Here is a 14,034-nt window from a genome sequence, read left to right as displayed (position 1 = left end):
AGTTCAACAGATTTCTTTTAGCACTCATGTAGATGACGTCACACTTTTCGTTATTTAGTGTCAATTGCCAATTTTTGCACCATCTTTTCTACATTGTTTTGCAATTTGTTTTGATCTTCTAATGACTTTAGCAGTCAATAAATGAGAGCATCATCTGCAAACAGCTTAAGACATCTGCTCACATTGTCTCCTAAATTGTTCATATAGATAAGGAACAGCAAAGGGCCTGTAGTATGATCTTGGGGAAATCCAGAAATCCCTCCTGTTTTATTCAATGATTTTATTATGGACTGTGACCTCTCTTACAGGAAATCATGAATCCAGTTACATAACTGAGATGATATTCCATAAGTATGCAATTTCTATACAAGCTGCCCGTGTGGTACCATGTCCAAAGCCGTCTGGAAATCTAGAAATATGAAATCAGTTAATCCTTTGTTAATAGCACTCAACACTTCATGTGAGTAAAGAAATAGTTGTGTTTCACAAGAATGAAGTTTTCTAAATCTGTGTTGACTATGTGTCAATAGACCGTGCTCTTCGAGGTAATGCATAATGATCGAACATGATACATGTTCCAAAATCCTGCTGCATATTCACATTAATGACATGGGCCTGTAATTTAGTGGATTACTCCTGCTACCTTTCTAGGATATTGGTGTGACCTCTGCAACTTTCCAGTCTTCTGGTATGGATCTTTCTTGGGGTGAACAGTTGTATATGATTGTCAAGTATGGAGCTATTGCATCAGCATACTCTGAAATTTTCCAGAGCAGACCGAAAGTTCAAAGAAGAGTAGCACATTTTGTATTATTGCAAAATGAAGGAGAGAGTGTCACTGACATGATACAGGATTTGGGGTGGACATAATTAAAACAAAGGTGTTTTTTGTTGCACTGGAATCTACTCACAAAATTTCAATCACCGGTGAGTGTAATCAGAACTTACTGAATGTGTTTGAATTCTCAATCTTTTTTGTGGTCATTAATGATATGAACTAATGAATTAAATGTTTTGATTCATTCCACATCCATGCATTAGCATGCAAAATTAGATGTATGGAATATGCTTGGCTGCACCTGGGGTGTGAGTTGTGCAGATATCATCCATCTGCTCTGAAACCATTGATTGCTGAAGTCTGGTGGGTGCTTCAAAAGAGTGGGAAGTAAATCTTTGATATTTAAGGATATGAGAGCTGTACCAAAAGTTTTTAATAGCTCCTAAACCAAAAGTCTGGCAACACTGGGATTATTTCAGTTTGAAAGAGCATTATTTCTCAACCTTTGAGCATGTGCTGAGTGGTTCCCCTACCACTGGATTTCAAACCATGCTGTGAACGGTGATTGAAGATGCAGGCAGTCTGAGTCTAACATAGTGGATCTGGCACTCTGCAATTTTCATGAAGTGATTTATTATGACTACAAAAGAAGTTAAATACTGAGAGTGCTCCTCTATGGTACATGTTTTTGGTGGGTGTCCCCCTTCTGGGGTCAATGTGGGAAACTGGTTTCATGCATTTTAAAGAGGTTGGGAATCTCTTGAAGATGAACCTCTTCCCGATCCCCAGTGATGGCAGTGACCCAAGAAAACATTAATACTGTGAGGAAAATGAACCTCATTACACACTTTGACATTGAAGGGACCCTACATATTGGATCTGTTGCAGAACACACCATCATTTGTCATCATTTCGGCTTAACGTAGAGATGTACCCGTTGGATGCCAGTAATTGAGAATGAGAGCACTTAGTGACATGCAGCAAACTCTACATTTAATTTAAGACCTTTACAAAACTTTTTCTTGCTGACAACCCCAATAAAATTATGAAAGAAAAAAAAGTTTATCACTTACACATTTTTGCTACTCAAGCAACAAAGCTGCCTCATGAAGCACAATGTTTTAACTTATTACTTCTTTGCTACTAATTATATTTGCAACACGTTTTGCTGACTGTTTTCACATATTCAGTTGGCTTCTCAAGAAAGTGTACACCATAATTTTAAATGTAACACCCTCAGCAATATCTCTGGTAGTGCTCTTGAATCTATAATTCATGGGCTTTTGCAAAGTGTTTAGATGAACAGTGTGAGAGTTGAGTTTTGTTTTGTAGATTGCAGTTTAAAATGAGTGCAAAATATCTGTAGCATCATGAGGCAGTGTTCCATGTAAATCATCCAAAGGTACCTAAGCTTTCATATGGAGCCGCTTCTAAAATTCTTAGAAAGTCAAAGAATTTGTTGCAAAGTGAGTCAAATTATATTTAGAGGTTGGAAACATGTATGATTTACCAGAGAGAAGATTAATCTGCACAACAACAAAAACTCAGGACAATTACAGCCACTTTAAATACTGAAAAAATATTCAATATTTATCAAAATGACCTCTGACATCCATTAAGAAGTTATTTGGTTTGAATGAGGCAAAGTGGATGCTTCAAGAGGATAGTGCTGTGAAACATCATAGCAGTTCCTTACAGCATGGAAACTAGACAATAGGGTGTGTCCATGATTGATGCCAATCTGATTGAAAAAGTTTGGTTGTATATTAAGATGAAGCTTAAAGGTACTTTAAAGGAGCTGTTATATAAAATCAGGGCTGTATGGAGATCGTTACCAAGAGAATATTCAGAAAATCTTGTGGAAAGCATGCCAAAAAGGTGCCAACCTGTAACACATAATGGCAGTGATTGGATTAACTATTAGTTAATTGTGCAGTTAGTAATAACATGTATTTTCTTGTAAACATGTATTTATAATAGTGTCTTTTATTTCATACACATAATGGTGTCCACTTTCTTATGGAACTGACTGTACCACTGAATGTACCAGCAAAATTATATCATTGTATGACACACAGTTCAGGAGATACATCAGATTTTGTGACACATGAAAACCTGCCATGTCATGCATGACATTTAATTTATTACTCCTTTACTACTAACTCTGTGTACAACATAGGCAATAGCCACATACCATTGGATGTACCTGTAAAATTAAATCAGTGCACCACATGTGATTCAGGAGACCGATGTCATAAACATTGAGCTGCATGAAAAAGAAACTGCAGGGTGTAATTCGCTATGTACAGATGAAATATGTGTACAAATATGTGTAATATATGTTAGATACATGTGAAATGTATTTGACATGTGCACATGTGGGCAAATCCATGCATAAAAGCCCATCTTAAACCCTTCAAACAATTTCAGTTAAATTTGGTACATATGCTAGTTGTGATTTGGAAAGAAATACTGTGGGGGAGAGAACCACTAGCCTCCTATTGGGATGAGTGTGATAACATGGAGTCCATTTCTTAGCCATTCCTGATTCCAATCCTGCCCTCTATGGCTCATCTCCCCTTCTGTTGTTGTCTGTCCCCTCCAGTTTGGTGAATGGTACCATAGTTAATATAGACAGTAAAAAATAAAGTGATAACTCCCATGGCTGCCAATGAAATTTTCTGAGATGCTGCATTTATAAATGTAGATTTATCTGTGCACCACCCATCAAATGCGTTTAACTGAATGGTTCTCTTTCCTCGTTTTTGTCAATTTTAAACATTCATTTTGTCATAGGGCCACTGTAATGTTGTGCAGTGAATATGGAACATGTCATTACATTAAGTGAATAGTAACTGAATATATTTAATTTCCCTATGAACCATGGGCCTTGCCGTTGGTGGGGAGACTTGCGTGCCTCAGCGATACAGATAGCCGTACCGTAGGTGCAACCACAACGGAGGGGTATCTATTGAGAGGCCAGACAAACGTGTGGTTCCTGAAGAGGGGCAGCAGCCTTTTCAGTAGTTGCAGGGGTAATAGTCTGGATGATTGACTGATCTGGCCTTCTAACACTAACCGAAACGGCCTTGCTGTGCTGGTACTGTGGACGGCTGAAAGCAAGGGGAAACTACAGCCGTAATTTTTCCCGAGGGCATGCAGCTTTACTGTACGGTTAAATGATGATGGCGTCCTCTTGGGTAAAATATTCCGGAGGTAAAACAGTCCCCCATTCGGATCTCCGGGCGGAGACTACTCAAAAGGACATCATTATCAGGAGAAAGAAAACTGACGTTCTACGGATCGGAGTGTGGAATGTCAGATCCCTTAATCGGGCAGGTAGGTTAGAAAATTTAAAAAGGGAAATGGATAGGTTAAAGTTAGATATAGTGGGAATTAGTGAAATTCGGTGGCAGGATGAACAAGACTTTTGGTCAGGCGAATACAGGTTTATAAATACAAAATCAAATAGGGGTAATGCAGGAGTAGGTTTAATAATGAATAAAAAATAGGAATGCAGGTAAGTTACTACAAACAGCATAGTGAACGCATTATTGTGGCCAAGATAGACACGAAGCCCACACCTACCACAGTAGTACAAGTTTATATGTCAACTAGCTCTGCAGATGATGAAGAAATTGAAGAAATGTATGATGAAAAAAAAGAAATTATGCAGATAGTGAAGGGAGACGAAAATTTAATACTCATGGGTGACTGGAATTCGGTAGTAGGAAAAGGGAGAGAAGGAAACATAGTAGGTGAATATGGATTGGGGGAAAGAAATGAAAGAGGAAGCCTCCTGGTAGAATTTTGCACAGAGCACAACTTAATCATAGCTAACACTTGGTTAAAGAATCATAAAAGAAGGTTGTATACATGGAAGAAGCCTGGAGATACTGACAGGTTTAAGATACATTATATCATAGTAAGACAGAGATTTAGGAACGAGGTTTTAAATTGTAAGCCGGCCGAAGTGGCCGTGCAGTTCTGGCACTGCAGTCTGGAGCCAAGAGACCACTACGGTCCTAGGTTCGAATCCTGCCTCGGGCATGGATGTGTGCGATGTCTTTAGGTTAGTCAGGTTTAACTAGTTCTAAGTTCCAGGGGACTAATGACCTCAGAAGTTGAGTCCCATAGTGCTCAGAGCCATTTGAACCATTTTTTTTTAATTGTAAAATTAAAAATTTAAATTTAATTTAAAATTTAATTTTCCAAGGGCAGATGTGGACTCTGACCACAATCTATTGGTTATGAACTGTAGAATGAAACTGAAGAAACTGCAAAAAGGTGGTAATTTAAGGAGATGGGACCTGCATAAACTGAAAGAACCAGAGGTTTTACAGAGTTTCAAGGAAAGCATAAGGGAACAATTGACAGGAATAGGGGAAAGAAATACAGTAGAAGAAGAATGGGTAGCTTTGAGGGATGAAGTAGTGAAGGCAGCAGAGGATAAAGTAGGTAAAAAGATGAGGGCTGCTAGAAATCTACATCTACATCCGTACTCCGCAAGCCACCTGACGGTGTGTGGCGGAGGGTACCCTGAGTACCTCTATCGGTTCTCCCTTCTATTCCAGTCTCGTATTGTACGTGGAAAGAAGGATTGTCGGTATGCCTCTGTGTGGCCTCTAATCTCTCTGATTTTATCCTCATGGTCTCTTCGCGAGATATACGTAGGAGGGAGCAATAAACTGCTTGACTCTTCGGTGAAGGTATGTTCTCGAAACTTCAACAAAAGCCCGTACCGAGCTACTGAGCGTCTCTCCTGCAGAGTCTTCCACTGGAGTTTATCTATCATCTCCGTAACGCTTTCGCAATTACTAAATGATCCTGTAACGAAGCGCGCTGCTCTCCGTTGGATCTTCTCTATCTCTTCTATCAACCCTACCTGGTGCGGATCCCACACTGCTGAGCAGTATTCAAGCATTGGGCGAACAAGCGTACTGTAACCTACTTCCTTTGTTGTCGGATTGCATTTCCTTAGGATTCTTCCAATGAATCTCAGTCTGGCATCTGCTTTACCGACAATCAACTTTATATGATCATTCCATTTTAAATCACTCCTAATGCGTACTCCCAGATAATTTATGGAATTAACTGCTTCCAGTTGCTGACCTGCTATTTTGTAGCTAAATGATAAGGGACCTATCTTTCTATGTATTCGCATCACATTACACTTCGCTACATTGAGATTCAATTGCCATTCCGTGCACCATGCGTCAATTCGCTGCAGATCCTCCTGCATTTCAGTACAATTTTCCATTGTTGCAACCTCTCGATACACCACAGCATCATCTGCAAAAAGCCTCAGTGAACTTCCGATGTCATCCACCAGGTCATTTATGTATATTGTGAATAGCAACGGTCCTATGACACTCCCCTGCGGCACACCTGAAATCACTCTTACTTCGGAAGACTTCTCTCCATTGAGAATGACGTGCTGCGTTCTGTTATCTAGGAACTCCTCAATCCAATCACACAATTCATCTGATAGTCCGTATGCTCTTACTTTGTTCATTAAACGACTATGGGGAACTGTGTCAAACGCCTTGCGGAAGTCAAGAAACACGGCATCTACCTGTGAACCCGTGTCTAAGGCCCTCTGAGTCTCGTGGACGAATAGCGCGAGCTGGGTTTCACACGATCGTCTTTTTCGAAACCCATGCTGATTCCTACAGAGTAGATTTCTAGTCTCCAGAAAAGACATTATACTCGAACATAATACGTGTTCCAAAATTCTACAACTGATCGACGTTAGAGATATAGGTCTATAGTTCTGCACATCTGTTCGACGTCCCTTCTTGAGAACGGGGATGACCTGTGCCCTTTTCCAATCCTTTGGAACGCTTCGCTCTTCTAGAGACCTACGGTACACCGCTGCAAGAAGGGGGGCAAGTTCCTTCGCGTACTCTGTGTAAAATCGAACTGGTATCCCATCAGGACCAGCGGCCTTTCCTCTTTTGAGCGATTTTAATTGTTTCTCTATCCCTCTGTCGTCTACTTCGATATCTACCATTTTGTCAACTGTGCGACAATCTAGAGAAGGAAGCACAGTGCAGTCTTCCTCTGTGAAACAGCTTTGGAAGAAGACATTTAGTAATTCGGCCTTTAGTCTGTCATCCTCTGTTTCAGTACCATTTTGGTCACAGAGTGTCTGGACATTTTGTTTTGATCCACCTACCGCTTTGACATAGGACCAAAATTTCTTAGGATTTTCTGCCAAGTCAATACATAGAACGTTACTTTCGAATTCATTGAAAGCCTCTCGCATAGCCCTCCTCACACTACATTTCGCTTCGCGTAATTTTTGTTTGTCTGCAAGGCTTTGGCTATGTTTATGTTTGCTGTGAAGTTCCCTTTGCTTCCGCAGCAGTTTTCTAACTCGGTTGTTGTACCACGGTGGCTCTTTTCCATCTCTTACGATCTTGCTTGGCACATACTCATCTAACGCATATTGTACCATGGTTTTGAACTTTGTCCACTGATCCTCAACACTATCTGCACTTGAGACAAAACTTTTGTGTTGAGCCGTCAGGTACTCTGTAATCTGCTTTTTGTCACTTTTGCTAAACAGAAAAATCTTCCTACCTTTTTTAATATTTCTATTTACGGCTGAAATCATCGACGCAGTAACCGCTTTATGATCGCTGATTCCCTGTTCTGCATTAACTGATTCAAATAGTTCGGGTCTGTTTGTCACCAGAAGGTCTAATATATTATCGCCACGAGTCGGTTTTCTGTTTAACTGCTCAAGGTAGTTTTCAGATAAAGCACTTAAAAATATTTCACTGGATTCTTTGTCCCTGCCACCCGTTATGAACGTTTGAGTCTCCCAGTCTATATCCGGCAAATTAAAATCTCCACCCAGAACTATAACATGGTGGGGAAATCTACTCGAAATATTTTCCAAATTATTCTTCAGGTGCTGAGCCACAACAGCTGCTGAGCCCGGGGGCCTATAGAGACATCCAATTACCATGTCTGAGCCTGCTTTAACCGTGACCTTCACCCAAATCATTTCACAATTCGAATCTCCGTCAATTTCCTTCGATACTATTGCACTTCTTATCGCTATAAACACGCCTCCCCCTTCACTGTCCAGCCTATCTCTGCGGTATACATTCCAATCAGAGTTTAGGATTTCATTACTGTTTACGTCTGGTTTCAGCCAACTTTCTGTTCCTAGTACTATATGGGCGTTGTGACCGTTTATTAATGAGAGCAGTTCTGGGACCTTTCTATAGACGCTTCTGCAGTTTACTATTAGCACATTAATATTGTTATTCCTTGTTGCATTTTGCCTACTCCTGCCTTGCCGCGTCTCAGGAGGCGTCTTGTCGGGCCTAGGGAGGGAATTCTCTAACCTAAAAAAACCCCATGTGCACTCCACACGTACTCCGCTACCCTCGTAGCCGCTTCCGGCGTGTAGTGCACGCCTGACCTATTCGGGGGGACCCTACATTTCTCCACCCGATAGCGGAGGTCGAGAAATTTGCACCCCAGCTCTCCGCAGAATCGTCTGAGCCTCTGGTTTAAGCCTTCCACTCGGCTCCAAACCAGAGGACCGCGATCGGTTCTCGGAACGGTACTACAAATAGTTAGCTCTGATTCCACCCCGCGAGCGAGGCTTTCCACCTTCACCAACTCCGCCAACCGCCTGTACGAACTGAGGATGACCTCTGAACCCAGACGGCAAGAGTCATTGGTGCCGACATGAGCAACAATTTGCAGTCGGGTGCACCCAGTGCTCTCTATCGCCGCCGGTAGGGCCCCCTCCACATCTCGGATGAGACCCCCCGGCAAGCAGACAGAGTGAACACTGGCCTTCTTCCCCGACCTTTCCGCTATTTCCCTAAGGGGCTCCATCACCCGCCTAACGTTGGATCCTTGGGTAACAGAAGAAATATTGAATTTAATTGGTGAAAGGAGAAAATATAAAAATGCAGTAAATGAAGCAGGCAAAAAGGAATACAAACGTCTCAAAAATGATATCGACAGGAAGTGCAAAATGGCTAAGCAGGGATGGCTAGAGGACAAATATAAGGATGTAGAGCCTTATCTCACTAGGGGTAAGACAGATACTGCCTCCAGGAAAATTCGAGAGACGTTTGGAGAAAAGAGAATCACTTGTATGAATATCAAGAGCTCAGATGGAAACCCAGCTCTAAGCAAAGAAGAGAAAGCAGAAAGGTGGAAGGAATATATACAGGGTCTATACAAGGGCGATGTACTTGAGGACAATATTACGGAAATGGAAGAGGATGTAGATGAAGATGAAATGGGAGATACGATACTGCGTGAAGAGTTTGACAGAGCACTGAAAGACCTGAATCAAAACAAGGCCCGGGAGCAGATAACATTCCATTAGAACTACTGACAGCCTTGGGGGAGCCAGTCCTGACAAAACTCTACCATCTGGTGAGCAGGATGTATGAGACAGGCGAAATACCCTCAGACTTCAAAAAGAATAACCAAACCCAAAGAAAGCAAGCGTTGACAGGTGTGAAAATTACCAAACTATCAGTTTAATAAGTCACGGCTGCAAAATATTAACGCGAATTCTTTACAGCCGAATGGAAAAACTAGTAGAAGCCGACCTCGGGGAAGATCAGTTTGGATTCCGTTGAAATATTGGAACATGTGAGGCAACACTGACACTACGACTTATCTTAGAAGCTAGATTAAGGAAAGGCAAACCTACGTTTCTAGCATTTGTAGACTTAGAGAAAGCTTTTGACAATGATGACTAGAATACTCTCTTTCAAATTCTGAAGGTAGCAGGGGTAAAATACAGGGAGCAAAAGGCTATTTACAATTTGTACAGAAACCAGATGGCAGTCATAAGAGTGGAGGGGCATGAAAGGGAAGCAGTGGTTGGGAAAGGAGTGAGACAGGGTTGTAGCCCCTTCCCGATGTTGTTCAATCTGTATATTGAACAAGCAATAAAGGAAACAAAAGAAAAATTCGGAGTAGGTGTTAAAATGCATGGAGAAGAAATAAAAACTTTGAGGTTTGCCGATGACATTGTAATTCTGTCAGAGGCAGCAAAGGACTTGGAAGAGCAGTTGAATGGAATCGATAGTGTTTTGAAAGAGGATATAAGATGAACATCAACAAAAGCAAAACGAGGATAATGGAATGTAGTCGAAATAAGTCGGGTGATGCTGAGGGAATTAGATTAGGAAATGACACACTTGAAGTAGTAAAGGAGTTTTGCTATTTGGGGAACAAAATAACTGATGGTGGCCACAGTAGAGAGGATATAAAATGTAGACTGGCAATGGCAAGGAAAGTGTTTCTGAAGAAGAGAAATTTGTTAACATCGAGTATAGAATTAAGTGTCAGGAAGTCATTTCTGAAAGTATTTGTATGGAGTGTAGCCATGTATGGAAGTGAAACATGGACGATAAATACTGTAGACAAGAAGAGATTAGAAGCTTTCGAAATGTGGTGCTACAGAAGAATGCTGAAGATTAGATGGGTAGATCACATAACTAATAAGGAGGTATTGAACAGAATTGGGGAGAAGAGGAGTTTGTGGCACAACTTGACCAGAAGAAGGGACCGGTTGGTAGGACATGTTCTGAGGCATCAAGGATCACAAATTTAGCATTGGAGGACAGCATGGGGGGTAAAAATCATAGAGGGAGACCAAGAGATGAATACACTAAGCAGATTCAGAAGGATGTAGGTTGCATTAGTTACTGGGAGATGAAGAAGCTTGCACAGGATAAAGTAGCATGGAGAGCTGCATCAAACCAGTCTCAGGACTGAAGACCACAACAACAACAATATTTAGTGGTGCTGGTGGTGGTCGTGTTTGCTGTGACTTTCAAAGATATTAGATTCAAATCACAAAATAATGATCAAGAATGGGGAACTGCCCATCACAGTAATTTTTAGACTATTTCAAAGCAATGTCTCTTGGAGGTGTATATGTATGATGCTATTATTTCTTGATATTGAAGAAATGAACTTACGGAATTAAATACTTTAAGTAAAATAAAAATGTAGATGAACTATTTTCTAAACTTGCTCTTAAAATGCAGATAGAGGCGTCACAGAGTCCAGAAGAGGCATTAACAATGAAAAAATCTTATTGAAAATAGATAGTCCTTAATTACTACTACAGCAACACTAGAGAGGTAAAATTACTGCACTGCAGGAAGTTTCAGTCAGTCTGGCAAGTGCTAAGGATCGCGTAATTCTGGATGTACATTTGAGTCTGTTCTTGTAGTCTGTCATACTAAGATTTTCATGAAGTCAAGTATTTGAAACCATCACTAAAAGATATCGACACATTTTAACTACCACTACTCCTGACTTTTTTCTGTAATCAGTCAGCATTTATAAGAAGAAGATGTAGAACTCCCAACAAAAGCCTCAGAAAAAGTCTGTCTTTTTAATAAATCTATATTCATACCCATTTTTGTGGAATCCAGATTCATTACCAGTGTACAAACCTCACCCAAATCTTTAGTAACAGGTATGAAAAAATTATTGAATTCAGAAACTTTAATGGTAAATCATGTACACACCATGTAGCTAGTAGCATGTTACACAGGTGGTATATCTAACTATTGAAAATAATATGTAAGAACATAGCTGCTGATAACAGATCATTACATTGTAACTTGGGAACTGGCAACATATGCAATTCTTTCAAATTTTCAAGTGAAATAAGAGAATTTTGTTCCAAGCTGAAATTTTTGCATGACCTTTAAGTTATTCAGTGCTGTTCCCCACGTAAATGTTCAAAGATACATAGATATGGCACTGTTACCTAAAAGAAATGACATACTGTTCATGGAGATTAAGTGACTGATTGATTATGTTCTTTTAATTTTTTATGTTTTTTGACACAGTTACATCATAATTTCAGAGTGCTGTCACAAGATTCAAGCAGCCAGTGGCCATGTTTGGACTAAAAGGACATGCTTGTAGCATGTGTACTTAGTGTGAAGATGACCCATGTCTGGTTGAAACTGATTAAGGCATTCTGAAGTACTCATGTGATTGTCATGAAAGATATAAAAAATACAATAAAGCTATTATGTGACATATAGTCCATGATAATACACATACAATAATATGTGTGGGTGCTGGTCTCAATATTACTTGCATACTTGGATTCTTAGGTGAAATGGCCCAAGAAACCAGTAAAGCAAAAATGGAACAGAATGTTATGATGCACCTCCCTTGCTATTGTTAAATAATTTTATGTTTGTTTCATGTGGACATTGCACAAAAACATTTACTGTATATTAGGCAGTGTGTATTCCAGTGTAAGGAAGGTAAGATCAAGCAATAGTAAAAAAATCCACTTATTATGAAAAGGATAGATTGCTACACACCATATTGCATTTTGAGTTTGTGACTCAACATCTCCACTATATGGTGAGTAGCAATCTATCCATAGTAGAGTTTCCATTGTTGTCCAAAAGCATTGACATGTTGCATAATTACATATATAAGGTACAGGGTGTCAAATGACATGGCATCGAAATAATAGTTCTCTCCCACAATGTAGTTTATTCATCATTCCATGTAAAATTTCACATATTTTTTCAGTATGGCAGGTAAATATAAAAACAAGTAACTTAGAGCTCATCACTTATTACAAAGAGCTTCTCTAGGTGGTAACTCAAGCAATTGCAAAAAACAGTATATAAAAGTCTGACTGATTTAAACTCAATTGGCACCAAACAGTCGTAATATATGACGCATAATTGTTTCTTGAGTTTTCCAGACCATTCCTTATGTGAAAATAATACTAAGATGATGGTTTTTAGGATTCTATATCAGATTTAGTTCATAGAATGTCTCTTGGAGACAGGTACTCATATGAAGATTTTTAGTAATAATAGCTGATAACAAAGGATATTAAATTTGCAGACATAAAAATAGGAAACTTCCTATTATGTTGCAATATCAGTTACAAATTGATAGAAAAATAAATAAAAAAGTGAATATATAAACATATTCATCATCTCCGTTTGAAACTGAATGGTAAAAATAACAAAATTAATGAAGATTTCTTTTCAAGTAGCAAAATGAATGTAAGATTTGTTTTCAGAGAAATTACTGTTAATTATTTATGTACTAATTGTTAAATGCAAGATTGAAGTATGAGAATATATCAATACATAAACAGAAATTTATCTTGGCAGACAAATTGCACCAAATGACTGGAAAACTCCTTGAACACCCCCCAATTATGGAACATATAATTTACTTTATGAAAATAGATTCAAATGTGTATGTAAGGTAAAGTCTCATTTGTTTTCAGAACAATTTTGATAAAAAAATGTTGTAATTGTTCCAAACCAAGCACATACAGACAATAATGGACACAACACTTTCTTATGTCTAGAAATAACTTGTGCAAGAAGACACTTGCCATGGTACGGGTACACTACTTGTCTGACAATCCTAGTCAGAATGTCACCATGTACCTGAGGGTGAGGTTGGCTGGCTGTTGACCGTCTGGTAGAGTGCACTGGGGAGAGGCTGCGTGCATCCGTGAGCGGCGGCCTCTGCTGATCCTAGTGCGCTCGGATCTCAGTTGTGGACTCTGTGTGGTTTCCTACAGTGTTATACTCGTAAAATGAAATTAAGTTTTTATAAGTAGGCTACTACTACTTTTTGTTTAAAGCTGTTGTTGACATTCATGAAGTAATAGCTCATGTGTAGTATTTCATATTAGTAACAATAAATTATAATTTCAGTACCCATCATGAAACGAGTCTGTGTTTTTTTTTCTTTTTTTCTTTTTTTTTTTTTTTTTTTTTTCTTCTTTTCTATGAATGATGTCTTTTTGTCCATATAGACTTTTATGGTGGACTCGAAAGTTTCGTTGACAGAGACATTATTGCATTTTGCACCTACCATATGGCCGAACTTGCTAATAAAGACTTTGGTAAATCTGCTTATTGTCGACTTCTGCTTTGTCTTTATATACTCGTAACAGGAGGAAAATATCTGTAAATGAGTCAGTATTCATTTGGGTAAAAGGTAAAGGTCTATGTGAATATGTAAAGTTTGTTGGTGATTGTACTGTATATTTTCATAAATAAATTGTTTATATGCAAACTGATCTGTAGCGTAGCTGAGAACCGGACAAGGGTACATCTAGAACCGGGGGCTCAAGGATGCAACAGCATGTTACGCCTACAAAGGCGGCCAACGCAACCCGCCGAACAGCTTACGCAATGTTAGCAGTGCGCCAGCGGCAGACTTAGCATCTGGGCCCTACACAT

The 14,034-nt window shown here is 39.4% G+C and overlaps 1 protein-coding gene across 1 annotated transcript in view; it reads left to right on the top strand.

The window, feature by feature from the left end:
* The window catches only part of LOC126281597 (protein PTOV1 homolog), a 227,361-nt gene extending 213,624 nt beyond the window's left edge, over positions 1 to 13,737 (top strand). The window contains exon 10 of the mRNA XM_049980694.1: positions 13,149 to 13,737. Within this exon, the coding sequence (XP_049836651.1) occupies positions 13,149 to 13,154 (6 nt within the window). The 3' untranslated portion in view covers positions 13,155 to 13,737. The remainder of the gene's footprint in view (positions 1 to 13,148) is intronic.
* The last annotated feature ends 297 nt before the right edge of the window (positions 13,738 to 14,034 follow it).

The sequence above is a fragment of the Schistocerca gregaria genome, chromosome 7 (assembly GCF_023897955.1).
Source record: "Schistocerca gregaria isolate iqSchGreg1 chromosome 7, iqSchGreg1.2, whole genome shotgun sequence".
Lineage (NCBI taxonomy): Eukaryota > Metazoa > Arthropoda > Insecta > Orthoptera > Acrididae > Schistocerca > Schistocerca gregaria.
The sequence above is the reverse complement of the archived record's forward strand: the minus strand, read 5'-3'. Positions and strand labels throughout refer to the sequence as shown.